At 36.8% G+C, this 18,874-nt stretch overlaps 2 protein-coding genes across 5 annotated transcripts in view; both read right to left on the minus strand.

Annotated features, from left to right (window-relative positions):
• cert1a (ceramide transporter 1a) overlaps positions 1–13,173 on the minus strand; it is a 29,327-nt gene extending 16,154 nt beyond the window's left edge. For 2 of the 4 annotated variants that reach the window (XM_052556912.1, XM_052556911.1), the window contains exons 1-3: positions 12,720–13,173; positions 11,568–11,702; positions 6,953–7,069 (exon numbers count right to left, since the gene is read on the minus strand). In XM_052556912.1, the coding sequence (XP_052412872.1) occupies positions 6,953–7,069; positions 11,568–11,702; positions 12,720–12,806 (339 nt within the window). In that variant the 5' untranslated portion in view covers positions 12,807–13,173. Of the gene's footprint in view, positions 1–1,146; positions 1,201–1,289; positions 1,707–6,952; positions 7,070–11,567; positions 11,703–12,719 lie in introns of those variants that run through there. The other 2 variants (XM_052556913.1, XM_052556914.1) reach the window with 2 other exon arrangements.
• A 721-nt stretch (positions 13,174–13,894) lies between these two features.
• On the minus strand, positions 13,895–18,809 carry arsk (arylsulfatase family, member K). Its single transcript, XM_052555514.1, has 8 exons — positions 18,415–18,809; positions 18,139–18,268; positions 17,865–18,024; positions 17,175–17,457; positions 16,202–16,373; positions 15,892–16,116; positions 15,239–15,454; positions 13,895–15,106 (listed from the first exon to the last, which is right to left on the minus strand). The coding sequence occupies exons 1-8, from the start codon at positions 18,529–18,531 to the stop codon at positions 14,832–14,834; spliced, it is 1,578 nt and encodes a 525-aa protein (XP_052411474.1). The 5' UTR covers positions 18,532–18,809; the 3' UTR covers positions 13,895–14,831.
• Between the last annotated feature and the right edge of the window lie 65 nt (positions 18,810–18,874).

Consider the following 18,874-nt stretch of genomic DNA (forward strand, 5'->3'; position numbering starts at 1 on the left):
AAGAACTAAACATTCAGCTTCATCATTTCCCTTAACAATGTTGAAAGCTCAGCCAAGATGAAGGAACAGCTGATCATAGCTGAAAATGGATAGCCATTTTGAAATAAATTTAGTAGCAGAGCTACTGAAAGCGTTTTTTTTGTGCTGCAAATCCATTTATCCTTTGCTGAAATTTCCGCGTCATCATGAAGAGAGTGAGTCATTGTTGCTTAGCAACGGCAGATGCCTCAGGAGCTTTAAAAACTTTTATTTATTTTTTTGCGAAATTCGAATATAATTTTTATTTATCGAATAATTAGAGCAGAACGAATATTCGAATGTTCGACTATCCGTGCACACCCCTATTACAAACAAAGGCATTTGTTGCATCCAGACAGGACATAATTATGATTATAATGAATCACCGAACGATTGTCTTTTTATCAACTAACATTAACACAGATTATTAAATGTATTGTTCCATGTTCGTTTGTATACTGTGCACAAGGTTTATGCACCTAGTCCAAGTCTGGTAACATCATATGATCCCTTTAAAGAATCTAGATATAAACAAAGTGTGTGACATAGTTGTGCATCATTCTCAGAAAAGGGAAGTTTTGATATTATTTAAATTAAATGCTGTTCTTTTGAACTTTCTATTTATCAAAAAAATCCTGAAAAAAGCATCACTGTTATAAGCTGCAATATAATAAATATTAATCAGCAAAAATTAAAATGTTATTCAGATGCTGGAATAGAAAATGGCAGCTGAAAATTCAACTTCCCCACCAAAGGAATACATTTCATTTGAAAATATATTAAAACAGAAGATAAATATCGTGAGCTCTAATGGTATTTCACAAAAATTAAGTTTTACTTTATGCTTGATCAATTAAATGCAGCCTTGTAGAGCATAATAGACTTATTTCAAAAACATAAAATTTTTTTACCTGACTGAACATGCCTTTGTTTCAGTCCTTTCATGAGTACACTGTAAAACTGATGACACTTAGCTCATTGAAGATTTAATTTTATTAAGTGCTTGAATTAATTGCCAGTGACAGATTGGACAGGTTGTTAAATGCAGCTCCAATGGAGCGTCTATAAAAATTAAATAAAAAAAGCCACAAAAACATAAAAAAAAAGAAAAAGAAAAACGTGAATAACCTGCTTCAGTCCTGCTTCATCCCAATCAGTGAATGATGGAAACAAATACTGTAACTGAAACCGCCAGCAAAGATGTCAGTGGTTATGAAAACATGAATGATGACCTGAATGAATGGTTAAAATGCTAATGTGCAAAAGCCCACCATTCGCCCATTCCAGCAGCCAAAGCAGGACAATGCACTGCTGCAGTCCTGAGTGCTCGACTCCAGCATGACCACCGCTCTTTCCAGACACTCCCAAAAGTGCTCACTCTCTGGACCGTCCAAGAATTCCCAGTACTTTCTCCAAACACCACACTCCGGACACTTGACGAATTCCCAGCTCTCTTCCTGGACACTCCCAGAATTCGATTTCACAAGCACATGGTCGAGCGGGAACAAACAAGGAGACAAGTTTCTTTCCGTTCTCAGCTTTAAAGCAGCAGTGAAGCCATTAGCATCGGAAATGTTGTGAAGAAATTATGTGAGGTGAGTTTCTGAGGCAGTATAAAGCCAGAGGAATTGTGGGTGGGTCTGCAAAGCATGTGGAGGGGAGAGAGAGACAGAGAGCGAGAGAGAGAGAGAGATGGCAAACCATACAGACACTGAAACTCCCAGAGGTGCCGCACATGCTACACTCACCGTACTGCAATAAGGTCAATATAAATCATCCAGAACCTCTGCCGCATCTAACCAAGCAGTGTGTAAGTGAATGTGAGAGCGTGTGCGTTTAAGGAGTCTAAAAGAGCATTAAATCAGATGCTGCTGGGCGTGTGCTCTTGTCTCCGTCTTGTGCGATACTCCTCAGCTCAGCGCTCATCTTAAAATGGACTGATGCTTTCTTGAACCTCACCAACACTACTGAGATCCTGATCCAATCAAGCCCTTTATTTTGGTTCAGAAGTCTTCTTGCAACGCAGAGCTTTCCAAGATGCCTCTTCAGATGACTGAATATACTCATGCATTATTCATGCAGCTGGACGACTGGGAGTAAAAAAAGCCCATCCACCCCAGCCTGCATCACCCACGCACGCGTACACATAAGAGCTCACCTCAGCAAACGAAGAGTCGCGATAAGCAACACTGACCTGAGCGCCAGCAGCCTCTCTACTGCGCTCTTCTGTTGGGGGATTGGTGATTCAAATAACATTTTTAGATTTGAAGCCATACCCAGCAGAAACAAGAGGCAGGTCGAAACAACAGATTCATTGGGTCAGTTTGTTTATATAAGAGAATGTGGAAAGACCGGTTTCAATACTGCAATAAAATGTTATGAGGTTTGTGTAAATGTACAATTATATTTCATAAAGAATTTTTGTTTTGAATTTATATATTTTTTAATTATCATTTCTGTTGCAGGAAGAAGTGTTAACCATAAAACCGGAAATAATTTCCATACAATAAAAGAGACAAGGGACTGGGATAGTTAAGCTCCAAAAATAAATGAGCGAACCATAAAAGTGACCCATACAAGTTATCCATTACTAGCTATAAAGCTATATAGATATACAACAATAAAATGCAAGCTGTTAATAACTTTTAATCACTAGCACAATGTGTCCAAGTCTGAAAATGTCAATGACAGAGCAGGAGATACTCAAGCAAACAACATTTTGGTTTGATCCTTTATGAATATAGTACACCATTCATATGGACCACTTTTTGATAGTTTCATAGTGTTTTCTGTTGTTTTTTGGAGCTTGGCAGCTACAGCCTTTCTTATTATATGGTAAAGCGCAAAACGTAATTCTGCCTAGTAACTTACAATTTGTGTGTAACCAAAGAAAGAAAAACATACGTTTAGAAAAAGAGTTTGAATAAATTATGTCTCCTTTCATTTTCATTTTTGGGTGAACAATTCTATCATTTAAAAAAAACAGCGAGGCTCCCTTCTGAAGTCAAAAACAGCTTTCTAAGTCACATGATGAAACTGCAATAGCACTCTTCACCAGAAGATGGTAGAAGTGGCCATGAGTGTATATTTGTCTGCTGCATTTGTCTTCTTAGATTACAATGTTCCCAAAACGATTCATATTAATGTACCAATTCACATTAATGTACCCACTGAAGGACTTTTAGCAACCAACCTCAATGCTGAGTCATCATAATTCCACAGAGCTTCATTATATGGCTTTATGACCTTAAAAGGAATCAAAGTGCTTTACATTGTCTGTCTCAGTCCAATGACAGACAACAGATAAAACACACACACAAACAATGATACTTTTCTTAAGAAATGCATGTGAACTAGCTGCTTAAACAGCCAAACTCTCCCACTCACAGTCAGAAAAGTAATTCTACACACAACGACCCTTTCCTGGATCCAAGCACCAGCTTTGTAGAAACTGCTCCACTCCTTTTATTGAGTTCAGCTCTACTCGCACATGTAAGAGTCATTCAGATCAGCACATTCCTCGGGACCCTCCCTTTGTAAATCTCTCTCAAGATACGATACGTCACTGTAAACCACTGCCAGACTTCACTTGCACAATAAATCTCTGGCTTCTCCAGAGCTTTTTAGGACATAGTTCCCTACACATAAGATAAAAAGCATGTCAAACAGGTATTAAGAAATTGTTTAACGAGTAAATTATTTAGCAGTTTTATGTTTAGTATGTCATAGGTCAAAGGACAATGCCAACATTGCAGGTCCTGCATACACAGGAATAAATTATACTAGGGTTAATGACCTGGACACGTGTCTATTATAAAGAATAGAACATTTTTCTAAAATAAAATAATTATCTAAAATAATTCTTGGAAGTATATTCCTGTCGTTTTTTTTTTATTTTTAAAAACAAATAATTTAATAAATAATTTAATGATTTCATATGGTGTAAATATCAAGCATAACGTCATAAATTATTTACTTTTTTTTTAATCTTGAATACAAGTGGGTGTTCACATTTTGACCATAATTTTTCACAAATATTTTAAAGGGTGGTTCACTGCGATTTCACTTTTTTAACATTAGTGTTTAATGTTACTGATTGAGCATAAACAATATCTGCAAAGTGACGAAGCTGAAAGTTCAATGCAAACGGAGATATTGTCTTTAACAATTCTGGCAGTTTAATGCCTACAAAAACGGCTGGTAGGGACTACAACAAGTTACTTTCTGGGTTTGTGATGTAGCAAACCCAGATAAACCCTGTCCTCGGGAAAAGGCAGCAAAGGGTGCGAGGCCATGCTGTGCTTATTTAGAGAAGAGGAAGAGAAAACTAGAGGTGCACGTAAAATCTATTCATATATGAATTGCGATTCTGTCTTCTAATGATTCTAATGGATTCACAAGTTTCAAAATCAAAGAATGATCCCTTTCAATTATATCCACTGGTTCCCAATCGGGCTCAAACTGATAAGCGATATTAACGACACTGTTGTTTACAATACAACCGGTGCATATGCCGCTGAAGAGAGGGGCTAGAGCCCTGCACGGGCCTCAAATCTAGGCCCGAGCCCGGCCCTGGCCCGAGACGCTCAGGCCCTAGCCCGACCCGTGTCCGACAGCTCATCAGAATAATCAGCCCGAGTCTGGCCCGAGCCCGAGCCTGTGTTTTTATTTATTTATTTATTTTATTACACAGCGGAAGCCTGCCCTATTTGCAGCAATTAAAAAAGGGGACAGTTTTGTGTTATGTTTCTTTTCATTTCTTTATCAAGTTAGTTTAGAAAAATGTTTGAAGCATTTTTACAAAAAAAAGACGATTAACGTTAAACAGCCGAGCCGACAGCAAGTAGCCTAAAACATATTTAATCAATTAAGCCTCTCAAATTAACGCTAATACTTTACTTGGCTACAATAAAATCCATAGATATAAAACACTTCAAGCATATCACACAGACAGTTTAATAAATGTTTATTTATTCAACCACAGTGAGTAAAATAAAAAATAAAAAATTGAAATACTGGAGGCAGGCTCGCAACAGCGCTCGCAAACGAAATGAGATATGATAAATGAATCTAAACAAATTAAATTAATTAAAAACAAACTTGCAGGTTATCTTATCTAAGTCCAGTCAAATGAAAAGTTAGAACAGTCTCTTACAGAGCATCATGGAGAAAAAGAATAGCCTCCAGAGTGGAAGGTTTTAACCCCGTCCTCCTCTCTTCCCGCTGCGTTGAAGACACGTTCGCTGCTGCTGCTGGCGGGGGCACTAAACACAGAGCGAGCCAGTCTTGACAGTCGCGGTAGCAGGGTCTCGTGCTGTTTCCACCATAGCAGCACATCTCGTCCATCACCTTCCATGTTGTGATTGAGGCGCATATATTGCTGTACATCATCGTCGTCATCCTCGTCCTGCTCCACAATGTTTTCAAACTCGGCCGGCGCTCTCTTCTTTGCTGCGTGGCCCGCAGCAACAGGTGCAGACACAGAAATGCATGCTCGCCGCTACATGAATCATCATTTTATAATTATTAGTTGGCCAACTAGGCTATTATTAATACATTAATTTAGAGGCATGTAATAGCTACCACTACAATAAGTGGATATTAGTAAAGTATAATCGTGGGTCGCGCTGACGGAAAAGCGTGCGTGCATGAGACTGTCATGTCAGTATGTCAGTTTAATTGTAACGGGTTGAATTATCAGATTATGAAAGTTATGAGGTTATGAAATGTCTTTCTATATTTGTTTTTCTATCGTCGACGTCAACTTCTATTTTTTTATTTTTATTAATGTCTAAAAATATAAATAGAAGGATAACCCAAAAAGGCCCGACGCATGTGAGCTATAACGTGAAAATTGGCCCGAAGCCAAGGGGCGGGACCTTTAAACACGCACCAGAAGAGGTTTAGCCAATCACAACACACTGGGCTAGCTAACCAATCAGAGCACATCGCCTATTACTGAGGGAGGGGCTTCATAAAAGAAGGAAATGATCAGCAAGTTTCTCAGAGAAGGGACAGAGCGGTAAATTATGTGAAAAATAATGCGTTTAAAAAAAAAAACAAAGCATTACCACATGTTAGACTGCACCCCATAAACACAATCAAGCCTAAAAAAATCAAGTTAACCACCCTTTTAAAGTGTTTTAAAGGAAATAGTATTAAAATGAATAAAATGTCTATCACTGATAATTAACTTATAAACATGACATTAGATTACTGGTGAGTTTCAAGTTGAGCTTTTCAAGAATTTAATTATTTTAATGAGGCTTTTTTTCTCCATTACCATATCAGAAATGTTATATCACCCTGAGAATCTTTATTATATTACCAAAAAATTATCCAAATTAATTATAATTCAGAAGTAAAAACATGCCAAATCGAGGTGTATCCAAGTCACTGTGTGTGTGTATTGCAGATTTTTTTATTAATAAATTAATAGATGGGCCATATGAGCATCATGTCACATTATCGTTTATATTTTCATTTGATAACTTTTTTTAATTTACAAAAGATAAAGGGATAATTTTTTTTTGTTGTGGTTGAGTTTCTTGGGAATATATGCCATAGCTTGTGTAGAAAATACAATCTTTATGAAAGAAGAAAAAAAGAAAAGAAAAATCAACCTTACACATGTGGATACCTTAAAAACATACTCATCAACAACATAAGCACTTCCTCAAATTATACTATGAAAAGTACACAAATTCAGTCTGACTTCTCTCACTGTGGCTCAATGTACTTTCTAATAACAGCACAAGGAAATGATAGCAATAAAAAAAAAAGTATGCTGGACACATTCCCTTCCTAGCTTCAACAAAAGAAATAAAACACCCAATCAGGTTCTGCCACCCAAACTTGATCACTCACTATCAGAAAGACACTGGAGTCCAGCAGAAGTTTTATCTAGAGACTTTGCTGCTTCTAACGGACTCACCTTGTGAAGTTCAACGGTATCGATCCACTGCTGCCGGAGCAAAGGATGTTCAGCCCTCAGGTACCAGATGCTGTCATTCACACTGATGTCAAAACGGCATTCATCAAACTCATGAGGCTGAAAGAAAGAGAACATCAAAAACAAGAACAGATCATAACAATGAACATGCTGGAAAACGGAAAAGGTTTTATGGGCCGTGTATGTTTATTCAAATCTGTTGTTTGGAGCACCTTTTCCTGCAGTTCCTGATAAACAACATAGATTTGCATCACTGAATAGGTCACTGAAAATCTCAAAACATGTACAGATGGCAGATTACAGTATAACAAAACCTGCAAACCACATACACAAACTAGGGGAAGCCACCAGCTATCTAGAAACCAGCTATTTTAAGCAGTACACAAATGATCCATAGTTTGGAACTTGCATATTTACCAAAACACAGTTTTATCAGATTCTCTAACTCAAACTCTCAAGAGACAACACTTCACTCATGTTTATGCTTATAACTTCTGAACCGTAAGGCACAGAAGGAAAATTTTCTTTTTCTCTGAATTAGAGATGTCAACAATTACTCGATGATCGATAAATTTTCGATAAGAGATGCAATCAATTAAAGCTATCGATGGTCGGTTAACCTATTTAATGTTGGGCTGCGTGCAGCTCATGTGCAAAAGACGTGCGAGTGGCTGTGATTGACGGTGACAGTATATAAATGAATCATCGTTCATGATGTACAAATTAAGCTTTTAATGTGATTTAAACTTTAAAAGTACATTAAAATAGCAACAACACAAAGTTCTTCAACATGGAACGCAATAGAAATGTAGTAACTAAGTCATTTCCCCCGATAATTGTTTCATATCGTGCGCTTTGCAGGGCTGCGGGACACGGGAAAGATAGTCTATTCAATCCTACAACTTGTAAATTCGTTATACGACTTATTAATTTGTGGCAACTGCTCAATTTTCATTACTTTTGTCCCTTAAAGTACCCATGATTTAATGGAATTGAGGGAACAAATTAATAAATCTTTTATTCTTAATTCATGAAAAATTGGGATGCTTTAAGGAAAATGCATAGGCTATGTAAGTAACAGGCCTAAAATAACAAGATAAAAATAATTTGTCTGCAAAAAAAAAAAAAGAAAAAGCGATATATATCTGACTTAAATAAGATAACGGATTTAAAACAGAAGTGTGTTGTGAAGCTCCATAAACAAGTTCACGGAAAGGTTGACAAAGCCCATTCTGTTTGTTTGCTTTATTTTACAAGTGCACAAATTTTGTGTGTTATCGTGAATGTGCACAAATAAAAGTAAAAACTTTTGTGGATTATATATTACTCCAAAAAAGTTTATTTTTTTATGTCTCAGCTGTTCGATCACGCGGACACCTTGCGCACACTCGTCCCACATATTTAGGCAATTCAAACTTACATCCCATTCTGTTCACTATCAAAATAAAATAGTCAACCAAACATATAAAAGGTTACACTGGTCAGTTTAAAAAGACCTGAGTATACGGATCCACTGCTGTTATGAAAAGGACTTTTTTGATCAAGTGAAGAGGATGATCTTTTTCCATCTATATGTGAGTGTGTGTAAAGTACAAGCCTAGTAGTTTACATTATAAATAATAGTTTAACATTCAAATACATTGCGAATATGGAAACATTTGGATTTGTGCCGAATGAGACGTGAACAATAACCTCCAAATACATCTAGCCAAACCCTCGCTCGCTCTGTCACACACTGTCACGATGTAATGCACTGTATGCCACTACCGAGATGCAAAAATAAAAATTCTAATACGAAACAGGGACCAGCAGGATCAAACAAAGTACTGGTCATAATACTCAGATAAAAATGTTTGATGTGATCAGCAGCACCGATGGAAGTGGTTCTTTGACAGCCACACACGCCCCAGTTACTTTTTAGATAATTTTATGGCTATTGGCACTAAGTGTAAATAGCAATTAGATGCTATTTACACCAAGTGAAAATAACATTTTCTTAGCAATGGATGCTATTTACACTAAGTGCAAATAGCTATAGATTCTATTTACACTATGCAAAACTTTGACTACTTATTGCAAATAGTGGTATTTATGTTCACCTCAGTATTGTAGTACATTGTAAAACGATATACAATATTAACTTATTGAGTGTAAATTGTAATTTTAAATCAAATGATTAAATGAATGCCACCTTATTGTGACAATAAAGCCCTCCCTTACACCTATCCTAACCCTACCCAATATTTTATTTTAAACTTTTTGATTATATTCTTCATTTTCATTTAAAATAAATGCTTTTCTGATGTGATTTGAAATTTGAAAAGAGAAAAAAAGTTTCAATCATGTCAAAATGAGTATGTTTTACCATTGTTTAGTCAGTTGTTGTTTGCAGTGTTGACTAGCCGAATCACAAGTTGGTGGGCAGAGTTAGTGTACATAACTTCAGCCAACAAGGCGGGCTATTTGCACTTAGTGTAAATAGACACTCCATAATTTTATTTTAAATGCCATAATGTCAGTTGAATCATTGCAATTGTGTTTAAAAACACAAACAATGAGAAACCAACAACATAGATACCAAATATGCCATTGTGGGCCAGACCTTTTTTCGAACTCCCCCTTGACCGATTTTCATTAAAATTTAATCAGATCATCTTCTTATTTTAAACACTTGACTGACATTATGAAGAGAAATTGGAGAAAGAAAAAAAACATGTTATTAAATGTGGTATTTTCAAGTGCTCTCCAATGGAACAACATTTACTACACAGAGCCATAGTTCAATGAGAAGCTACGCAAAGGGCTGTCTTTATCGCGAACGATTTCTACGATTCCCTAATCGTGCTATAAAATCTTCTGCAATTTTTTTGCATAACTTGTCAGTGAACTACGGATCTTTGTAGTAAATGCTGCTTCATCTGAAAGCAGGAGATTACGATTTATTGCTGATAACAAAATCGGCTAACAAAATGCACATGACAATCGCATTTGCTTAATCGTGCAGGCCTACTTAAAAACATCCTAAACTTGCTTTAATTACTCATTGTTGCAATTGATATGATGATCCATGTCATGCTTAGCACACCTCATTTTGCCCCAGGACTGCTTGCAGCTATATTTTTACATGCACTGAATAGTAGCCTGTGTACATACTTTGTAGTAAGTGTTTTCTGCAGGCGTAGTGGTTAGTACTAGGAAAACTAAAGGGATTGGTTTGTTGTCTGTTGAACACTGACAGTTGAATTTTTAGTGCTGTGTAGAATAGCTGTTATCAGAGACAGAGACTCATCCAGGTCAAAACTGGGCTGCTGAAATCAATCAGTGTTTGAGGAACATCTGTTCCATTATAAGATAATCTCAGTTTTCCCCTCCAAACACTGAAATCAACCAAACACAGATATTCCAGATTTGACTTTGGGATCAGACCGGCTTCAAAGACTCCCAACATTTCGAAACCTTGTTTCACAGGCAGCATTGTTCCACTCATATTTGATCAAAAGTGCAGTCAGTGTTTGTAGAAATTCATTCACTTAAAAACTGGTCAAAATAATCAATGGATTCTAAAACAATCTTTTGGAGATCTTGATTTAAACTGTCAATGATCTTTAACAGCAGCCCCCCCTTTTTTTTTTTTTAGAGCAAAGAACATTCCCTAGAAAACACTACAAAGGTCTCAAGACATTAACAGGAACAAGAGTTTATAAACTGGTTTTCTTTCTTTACATATGGCATTTTTTTATTGTGCAGGAAATCTAATCTTTCAGAAAAAAAAAAAAAAAGAAAAAAAATCAACTCGCCCAGTAACAAAGAAAAATAACATCTGAGAAATCAAGTCACATGCATTTCTTCAGAACTTCATACAATACAGATTATTTTAAACTAGCTTCACAGGAATAAACAGGAAAATAACAGTGTTGATGTTGCAAAGTTCATCAATTACGAAATTACTTCACTTTCAGCCATAAAGCAACTTTATAGAAGTTCAATGCTGATTCAATTTAGTTTAATGACAGTGTCAAGCTGCAAAACTCATCATTTATATAAAAAAAAAATTTAATTTCATCTACAAAGCAGCTCACATTACCCAGCTTAAATCTCTTTCAACTGTCAATGTTGAAAAGCTAATCAATTATGAAATATCTTCAAAAGCAACTTATGGTCTTTATGCAGCTCACTTCAACTCAAGTTGTTGTGTTGTCATCTGATAATGTCAGTACAGTCAGATTGATACAATTCTCAGATTTTCTGTCTAAACAAACGTCTTTTAAGCCCCATTATAATGATAAGTATTCAGATGTGGTTTTGCAGGATGTTTAGTATGGATGCCACTAGGATATGTCATATTCTCCTCTGTCCACCTTGAAACAATCATGTTGTTCAAGAGAAACCCCCAAAACAAGTAGGACAGCTTCCCGCTGACAGTAGAAGACAGATAAACACTGCACGATGAGCAGGAAGCGTTAATGCTCAAATATTATTACACTGTGTAACATATCAGCTCTTCACACCACTGTGAAGCCAAGATACTGAAGTCAAGATAAGCCCCTGATAATCATAGTGACAGGACGTTCTACAGATGAGATCAGATCAGCCTTACCGTGATGACAGCCTTGCTGAGACAGATGGACCCTCTACAGCCGTACTCCTTCTCATCTGCTGACCTGTAGTAACTCAGAGTATTGCCCTTCAGCACAATCCAGCGATCCTGCCATCCATGAATGTAGTTTGTCCACTGGAGACAAACAAAGAGTTAATTATTCGAATCATGCTTCATAGCACGTGGCTCACAGTTATCACTTCAAGCACTTCTAACATAAAGATTAAACCTTCTGAAGGTTCAAGGCTTCAAAGTTCAGCAGGACTTTAACTGAGCATTACCCAAACTACAACTGAATGGGTTTATTCAGTTTAAGTGTCATAACACAACTTGTGTCATAAAAACACAGAAGATAAAGATCATTTATAGGCTAAACCTATACATTTATAAAATTAACTAATAAATGTCAAACGTAGTGACGTACTCGTTTACAGAGACGTAAAAGTTTACAACTTCCCCAAAAACGTCATGTAGCCAATGAATGCTTTTAGGTTTTGAAAAAACAATTATTTAAAAATATATAAAAGAAATACTTTACTTTAGTAGGATCATCATGGTGTGATTTTCCCTAAAAATATTACTATTATTATGCGACTATTCTTTGTCAGGATGCAACTACATGCTTTTTAGGATTTTTACAGCGATTTCATTTATGAAAACATTTATTTAACATTAAAACACTCATTAAGAAGTCGTTTAGAACGTAAATATGCATTGCATTTACGCTAACTTACTACTATTTTTCCACATCTCTTAGTTTAAAATGTTTGCATAAATGCAGTAACTCTACCCTTGCTAATTTGACATGTCTGAAAGCGATGATTTCAGGATTTATGAGGTGCTGCCTCGATGAGCTCGGACCGAATCAGTCAGATTCGAAAACACTTTTTTAAGAGCGGCTGTCACAAAACCGTTCAATGAAATGTAGACCGTATTGTTTAATTCAGACATCGTTCGTATGTTACTGATTGTAATGGTAGGGCAAAAATGCGCAGTCACAAAACTTCCAACAACTTGCGACGTTACAGATAAATACAAGCCCACGAATGTAACTCACTAACATTAGTTCCCACAAAACCAAGCCCAAATACTGTTGCACATTAAATAAAAACGTTGGTGTATTGTTGTACAGTATGTTACTCTTGTGTTTACCTTGCTGAGCGTGCCGCCGAGCTCGTCCAGTATCTCTAACTCCGGGTCTAGATCCTCATCTGAACCCGACGAGCTGAAGTCCGACATCAGGGAAAATAGGAAAAAAGTCCGCTTTCGTCCTGTTTCTTAGTTTGACCAGATCGCGTTCTAATTTAAAGAGAGTAAACAAACACTAGCTGCGAAGCCGCTTAAGCTCTGATGTAAACAGTGCCAGGTGCGAAAGCCCATCCTACTCCGGTATCAAACATCTGATCAAACAAATGACGACATACAGCGACGAGAGAGCATCGATCGCATTTGTCTTCAAGCCTTTGATCCTCACTCGAAGAGATTCACGTGACCAGTGTTACACTAGAAGTGAAATCAATATTGCGTGTCTACAGCAACAATACACTGTTGTTTTGACATACTGTGTCTGTCTGCTGTCGCTTGTACACACACGTTCCACGATTGTCTTGAGTTTTAAAGTTTTGCCTTTTTATGTCACCCCCTTTCGGTAGCACGACGTATTACACAAACTATGTTCCATCACCTCCAATTGTTGATTACCTTTGGGAATATGTTAGAAAACAACCTTGTTAATTCCATGTTATAATTTTTTTACACATATGATGAAACACTGATGAAAACACTTCCAGGTTAGAATTTATGTGACCAGCCTACATATAGTTTGGGTCACAAATTAAATTATTTATATATATATATATATATATATATATATATATATATATATATATATATATATATATATATATATTTATATATATATTTCATTTTTATTTTTACACATTCCTTTCTATTTACATGTGTATATATAATTACTTAAATATATGATGAGTTTGCACTGTGTAGTTCAGCTGCATTTTCTGAACTCTGGGTGACAGTTGAGAGAGTAGTTACCATGACGATTGCAGCATCCTCAGACAACAAAGAGGACCTTTAAGGAAACAACTAATTTGTGTCTCTCTCTCTCATTTAATGTCAAAGTTAGTTGAATTAATTAATTGTCATACCAAACTGTAATTTACATGTTTTAATGTTCAAACTATTGGTTATTATTTATTTTATAAATAATTTTAAGACACTTACAGTATGTCATATAATAGTTTACTCATGTATTCCTTACCTGAAATACTTGAGTTGTTTCTTAAGATACTTAACGTTACCTGAATTTATGCCAGTTGTAAGAATTAGGGCATTTCTGTATTTTCGGTTAAGGTTGCTATCATTTAACATTATTTATTATTTATTTGATCTATACAGTGTGTATTATTTTTTACCAACGTGTTTATGAATAATTTTGTGATTCATAGTATCTTACTGACTCTGAAATACAAATGTTTATGTGTATTAAAAGACAACAAAGAGGACCGTTAAGGAAACAACTGATTCTTGTCTCTCTCGCTCATTTAATGTCAAGTTGATTACTGCTTACAGTCTTCCCGACTGCCCGGGACCTGTAACATTTATGCCAAAATTAAAACAATAAATTATATTTTTGCCTAAATTAAAAGCTTACTTTATATATACAGTACAGACCAAAAGTTTGGACACACCTTCTCATTCAAAGAGTTTTCTTTATTTTCATGACTATGGAAATTGTAGATTCACAATTTAGCCATCAAAACTATGAATTAACACATGTGGAATTATATACATAACAAAAAAGTGTGAAACAACTGAAAATATGTCATATTGTAGGTTCTTCAAAGTAGCCACCTTTTGCTTTGATTACTGCTTTGCACACTCTTGGCTTTCTCTTGATGAGCTTCAAGAGGTAGTCACCTGAAATGGTCTTCCAACAGTCTTGAAGGAGTTCCCCGAGAGATGTTTAGCACTTGTTGGCCCTTTTGCCTTCTTTCTGCGGTCCAGCTCACCCCTAAACCATCTGGATTGGGTTCAGGTCCGGTGACTGTGGAGGCCAGGTCATCTGGCGCAGCACCCCATCACTCTCCTTCTTGGTCAAATAGCCCTTGATACCTTCAGTGTGACTCTACAATTTCCATAGTCATGAAAATAAAGAAAACTCTTTGAATGAGAAGGTGTGTCCAAGCTTTTGGTCTGTATATACATCTTGTTTGTGTTGATCACTGACAGTTATATAACGGATGATCAATTAAACCCCAACAGCCACTCTTCAATAACTCTCTCATAGTACTTGGCATTCTTTTGCCAGTCAATGTGCCATCGCAGGTTGGCTATGATCTGGGAGTAACTGTCTCCTAGGTTTTGCTTCCATTCCAGAAACTGTTGTTTATTGTAGTGGTGAACAGCTTGGGAAACACTGGGATAGTCCACAACGGTGCGTAACAGCTTGTCCAAGTCCTGACATACATCAGGGAAATGTGATGCAACATTTCTCAATTCTGATTCATCTTTGGACAAGTCTATGTGGAGAGAACATTGAAACCAGTTACTTAAGGCAGTTCTATATAGCAGGGACATCATATCCCTGTTGGGCAAAAGAAGATACATATTATTACACATAATCAGCAGTCCTATCATGAGAAGAAACTCACTAAAGAGTTGTGTGGGAATGGTCAATCCATCTGCATATGTGATGTACTTCCACTCGCCGATCCTCAGCATATACGTGGAGGCATTCGCATTGCAACCATGATATTCACTGAGCACCCAGCCAGGATGAGGCTCTCCTGACTGTGCTCTGACCCCGGAAACCAGAGGGATCAGCGAGTGACCACTGAGACCCCCTGGCTGAGGAATACCAGCAAGATCTAAACAAAATATAGTGCAGAAGGAAATAGATCAAATCGTTTCCAGGTTATAATTCATTTTCATTTTGAGCAGCAAATCAGAATATTGGAACGATTTCTGAAGGATCATGTGACTGGAGTAATGATGCTAAAAATTCAGCTATGAAATCATTGGAATAAATTACATTTGGAAACATATTCAAATACAAAACAGTTATTTTAGATAGTAAAAATATTTCAAAACGTTGCTCTACTTGCTGCACTTTGGATTAGATAAATGCAGTCTTGGTGAGCAGAAGAGACTTCTTTAAAAAAAAAAAAAAAAAAACTGTAAAGAGATTACGGTTCAGAATCTTTTGTATAGGCCAAACAGGGTGGTAGTTTATGGGGGCTGTATATATGAAATCTTTTTTTTGCTAAGGTTCACCCAAATAGTTCCCACCAGTTCCCACCCTTACCAAGCAGAGTGGGATAAATGTCCACTAAAGACACAGGTAGACTGATTTCAAAGCCAGTCTTCACTCCTGGGCCCATTATAAGCAGGGGGACATGAGAGCTGCCCTCAAACATGGACATCTTATAGAACTGCCTGTGCTCCATTGCTAGATCCCCATGATCCGAAGTGAACAGTACGACTGTCTTTTTCAGTAAGCCAGTGTCTCGGAGAGCATCTATCACCTCACCTGCAGACAAATAATGATAGTATATCATTACATTAAACCCAGTGACAAAACATCACTTAAACACATGATACGAGTGGCTGCTCACCCAACATGCTGTCTGTTTCAGCACACATGGCATAGTAAAAGGCTCTAATGTTTCTGATCTCTTCTTCTGTGAAGTGGCCACTGCAGTTTTTGGTGAAGGTGGAGTAGTAATCCACAGGGTGCATGTCTTCAACCCGTAACCACTTCGGAACAGACACTTGATCGTAAGAAACCTTTGAGACAAAACACAACCATTGTCAAAGTACCTCAGATGAACTGCCCCTGTTGACTGACTGTTATTATTGTACAAGCTTTGAATACAATTAGTAAGAATTAGAATGAACCAAAAATATGCAATCCTAATAACAGCAGTGTTATTGTTAGATTATTTATATGCTATTATAAAATTTTATTGTTTTGAATTAACCTTCCTTTTTATGTCGTTAGTTTTCATTAGAATTTCAGTTTAAATGCTACTCATTTTGTTGTAATTTTCTTATGAGTTTAAAAAAAACACACACATATATAGAGAGAGAGAGAGAGAGAGAGAGAGAGAGAGAGAGAGAGAGAGAGAGAGAGAGGTTTAATTACTTCCAAGTTATTATACTTAATACCGTCCAGGTAATTATTGCAGTTTTAGAATGCCTCTGCCACATAAATAACTATGGTTGTCTTAAGTCTTCAGAATCATACATTTAAAAAAATAATGACATGAAACAGCAAAGACACATTAATGAGCAAATCATTTTTTTTTATATTACATTTGACGGTATTTGTTAAAAGTAAATTAGGTCTCTCACAATTTTTATTTGAATTTAACCGTCGAAGGTCTATGATCAAATCCTGCTGTTCTGTTTTGAAAATAAATGGAATAGTTAAACAGGTGGTGGATGTTCTGTTTCCTTTCGAAACACAACAATTTAAGATTTCAAGCCTTGTTCAGTTTCAGATTCTTGGATTCAAATCCTAATTTGAGTCCAGTGGAAAAAAACTTTTAACACTCAGAATCCATTAGATCAGGAAAAGCAACCTGCCTTGTTTAGCCAATACGGGGAGGTGCGGAAGGTGGAACCCCCGGCTGTGGGTCCTAGGGAGTCTGTGCGGTACGGGTGAGGGAGATTGAGCCCCACGTATAGGGCAAATGGCGGGGCGAGAGACACAGCAGTGTGTCGGATCCACTGGACGGCAGCATCAGTGATGTTCCAGTCTTTAGTCATCACCCTCTTTGTGGATGTATTACCCACCAGATCTGTGACCGGACGGCCCTCTTGTCTCAGCAGGAATGGAACGTCTCTGGTCCACGCCTCCACCCGATTACTGAACAACAGAGAAGTTCCAGACATCCAAACATATAGTTTTTCGCCTATATTTAAAACTGCATTGTTATTGTTTCATAATTTTAAAAACATGATAAATCATCATATTAGAATGATTTCTAAAATCACGTGACACTAAAGTCTGGAGTAATGGCTGCGGAAAATTCAGTGTTTACATTAACGGAAATAAATTACATTTTAAAATATATTCCAATAGAAATCAGTTCATTTAAATGGAAATTACAATTCACAGTTCACAATATTACCATTTCACTGTATTTTAAAATAACTGCAGCCTTGATGAGTCTTCTTTTAAAAGACATAAAAAATCTGGCAAACGCACTTTTGAATTGAAGATGTATTTATTTGAGTTTCCAAATACATGTTTGGGGTTAAAAAAAAGGTCACCTGACAGAGTGATGTCCTGATGTGTAGTCTAGTTTCCCCATGCTGTGAGTGTGGTAGCCACTCTTTCCTAAACGGTCCATCCATGTGCTGGCACTGGGATCCAGACATTTATAATTGTTCCAGGCCTGAGTCAAATGCACAAACTGGCCACTCCACATAGCTGACAAAACACATTTAGATACATCAAGGTGTTCATCTTATCTCTATATTGCATGTGTACAAAAGTGTCGGTACTCAATTTATAACAACAGATAAAGGCTGGCTAATACTCTACCTGCCCTAGAAGGACAGCAGATTGGTGAATTAGTGTACGAGTTGAGAAAAACTGCACCCATTTCCCTCATATAGTTGATGTAAGGCAGCTGTACAACTTTATTGCCAGGAGAAAAAGTTAACCTGCCATCCTTCATTAATAAGAAAACAGACGACACGTATTTTTATTTCAGCTGCATACATAAGCTTTTGCTCTCTAGAAAGGCAGCTTTCTAGGTTTTGAAACGGCAGCAATTCTGTAAAGTGACTGAAAACGGAGTGAAAATGTTTGACTTACGAAGGCATCAGACATGAGCATGACTATGTTTGGTCTGTCGTGTGATGTCCAGTTCAGATTCATGCAGTTAGCGTTCATTTGAAGAAACAACAGCATTAACACACGGAGCAGGATCATTCTGCGTCCAGACGCCTGCAGAGCGTTAAGAACACTTTTAATAACGATAGCGAGGAAGGTTTGAAAAGTAAGTCGTAAAAACTTCTCTCTTTAAAAACGTCTCTCTTTAAACGGCGAGATTTCCGAGCTGTATTGAAATCACACTGTCAACTAACATGTCCATTTTACACATTTAAGTAACATTAGAAAGCCGTACTTTGTCGGTTTAGGTTAGTAACGAGATGTCTAACGAAATTTCATCTTTTCTTTTTCCGTAAACAATCAGGCACACACCGCCACCTATTGGGCAGAATATAATACTGCAGTAATCCTAGGACGAAAAGACCTGTAATTTCCATAGACT

The sequence above is a fragment of the Carassius gibelio genome, chromosome B5 (genome assembly GCF_023724105.1).
Source record: "Carassius gibelio isolate Cgi1373 ecotype wild population from Czech Republic chromosome B5, carGib1.2-hapl.c, whole genome shotgun sequence".
In the NCBI taxonomy this organism is placed as follows: Eukaryota; Metazoa; Chordata; class Actinopteri; order Cypriniformes; family Cyprinidae; genus Carassius; species Carassius gibelio.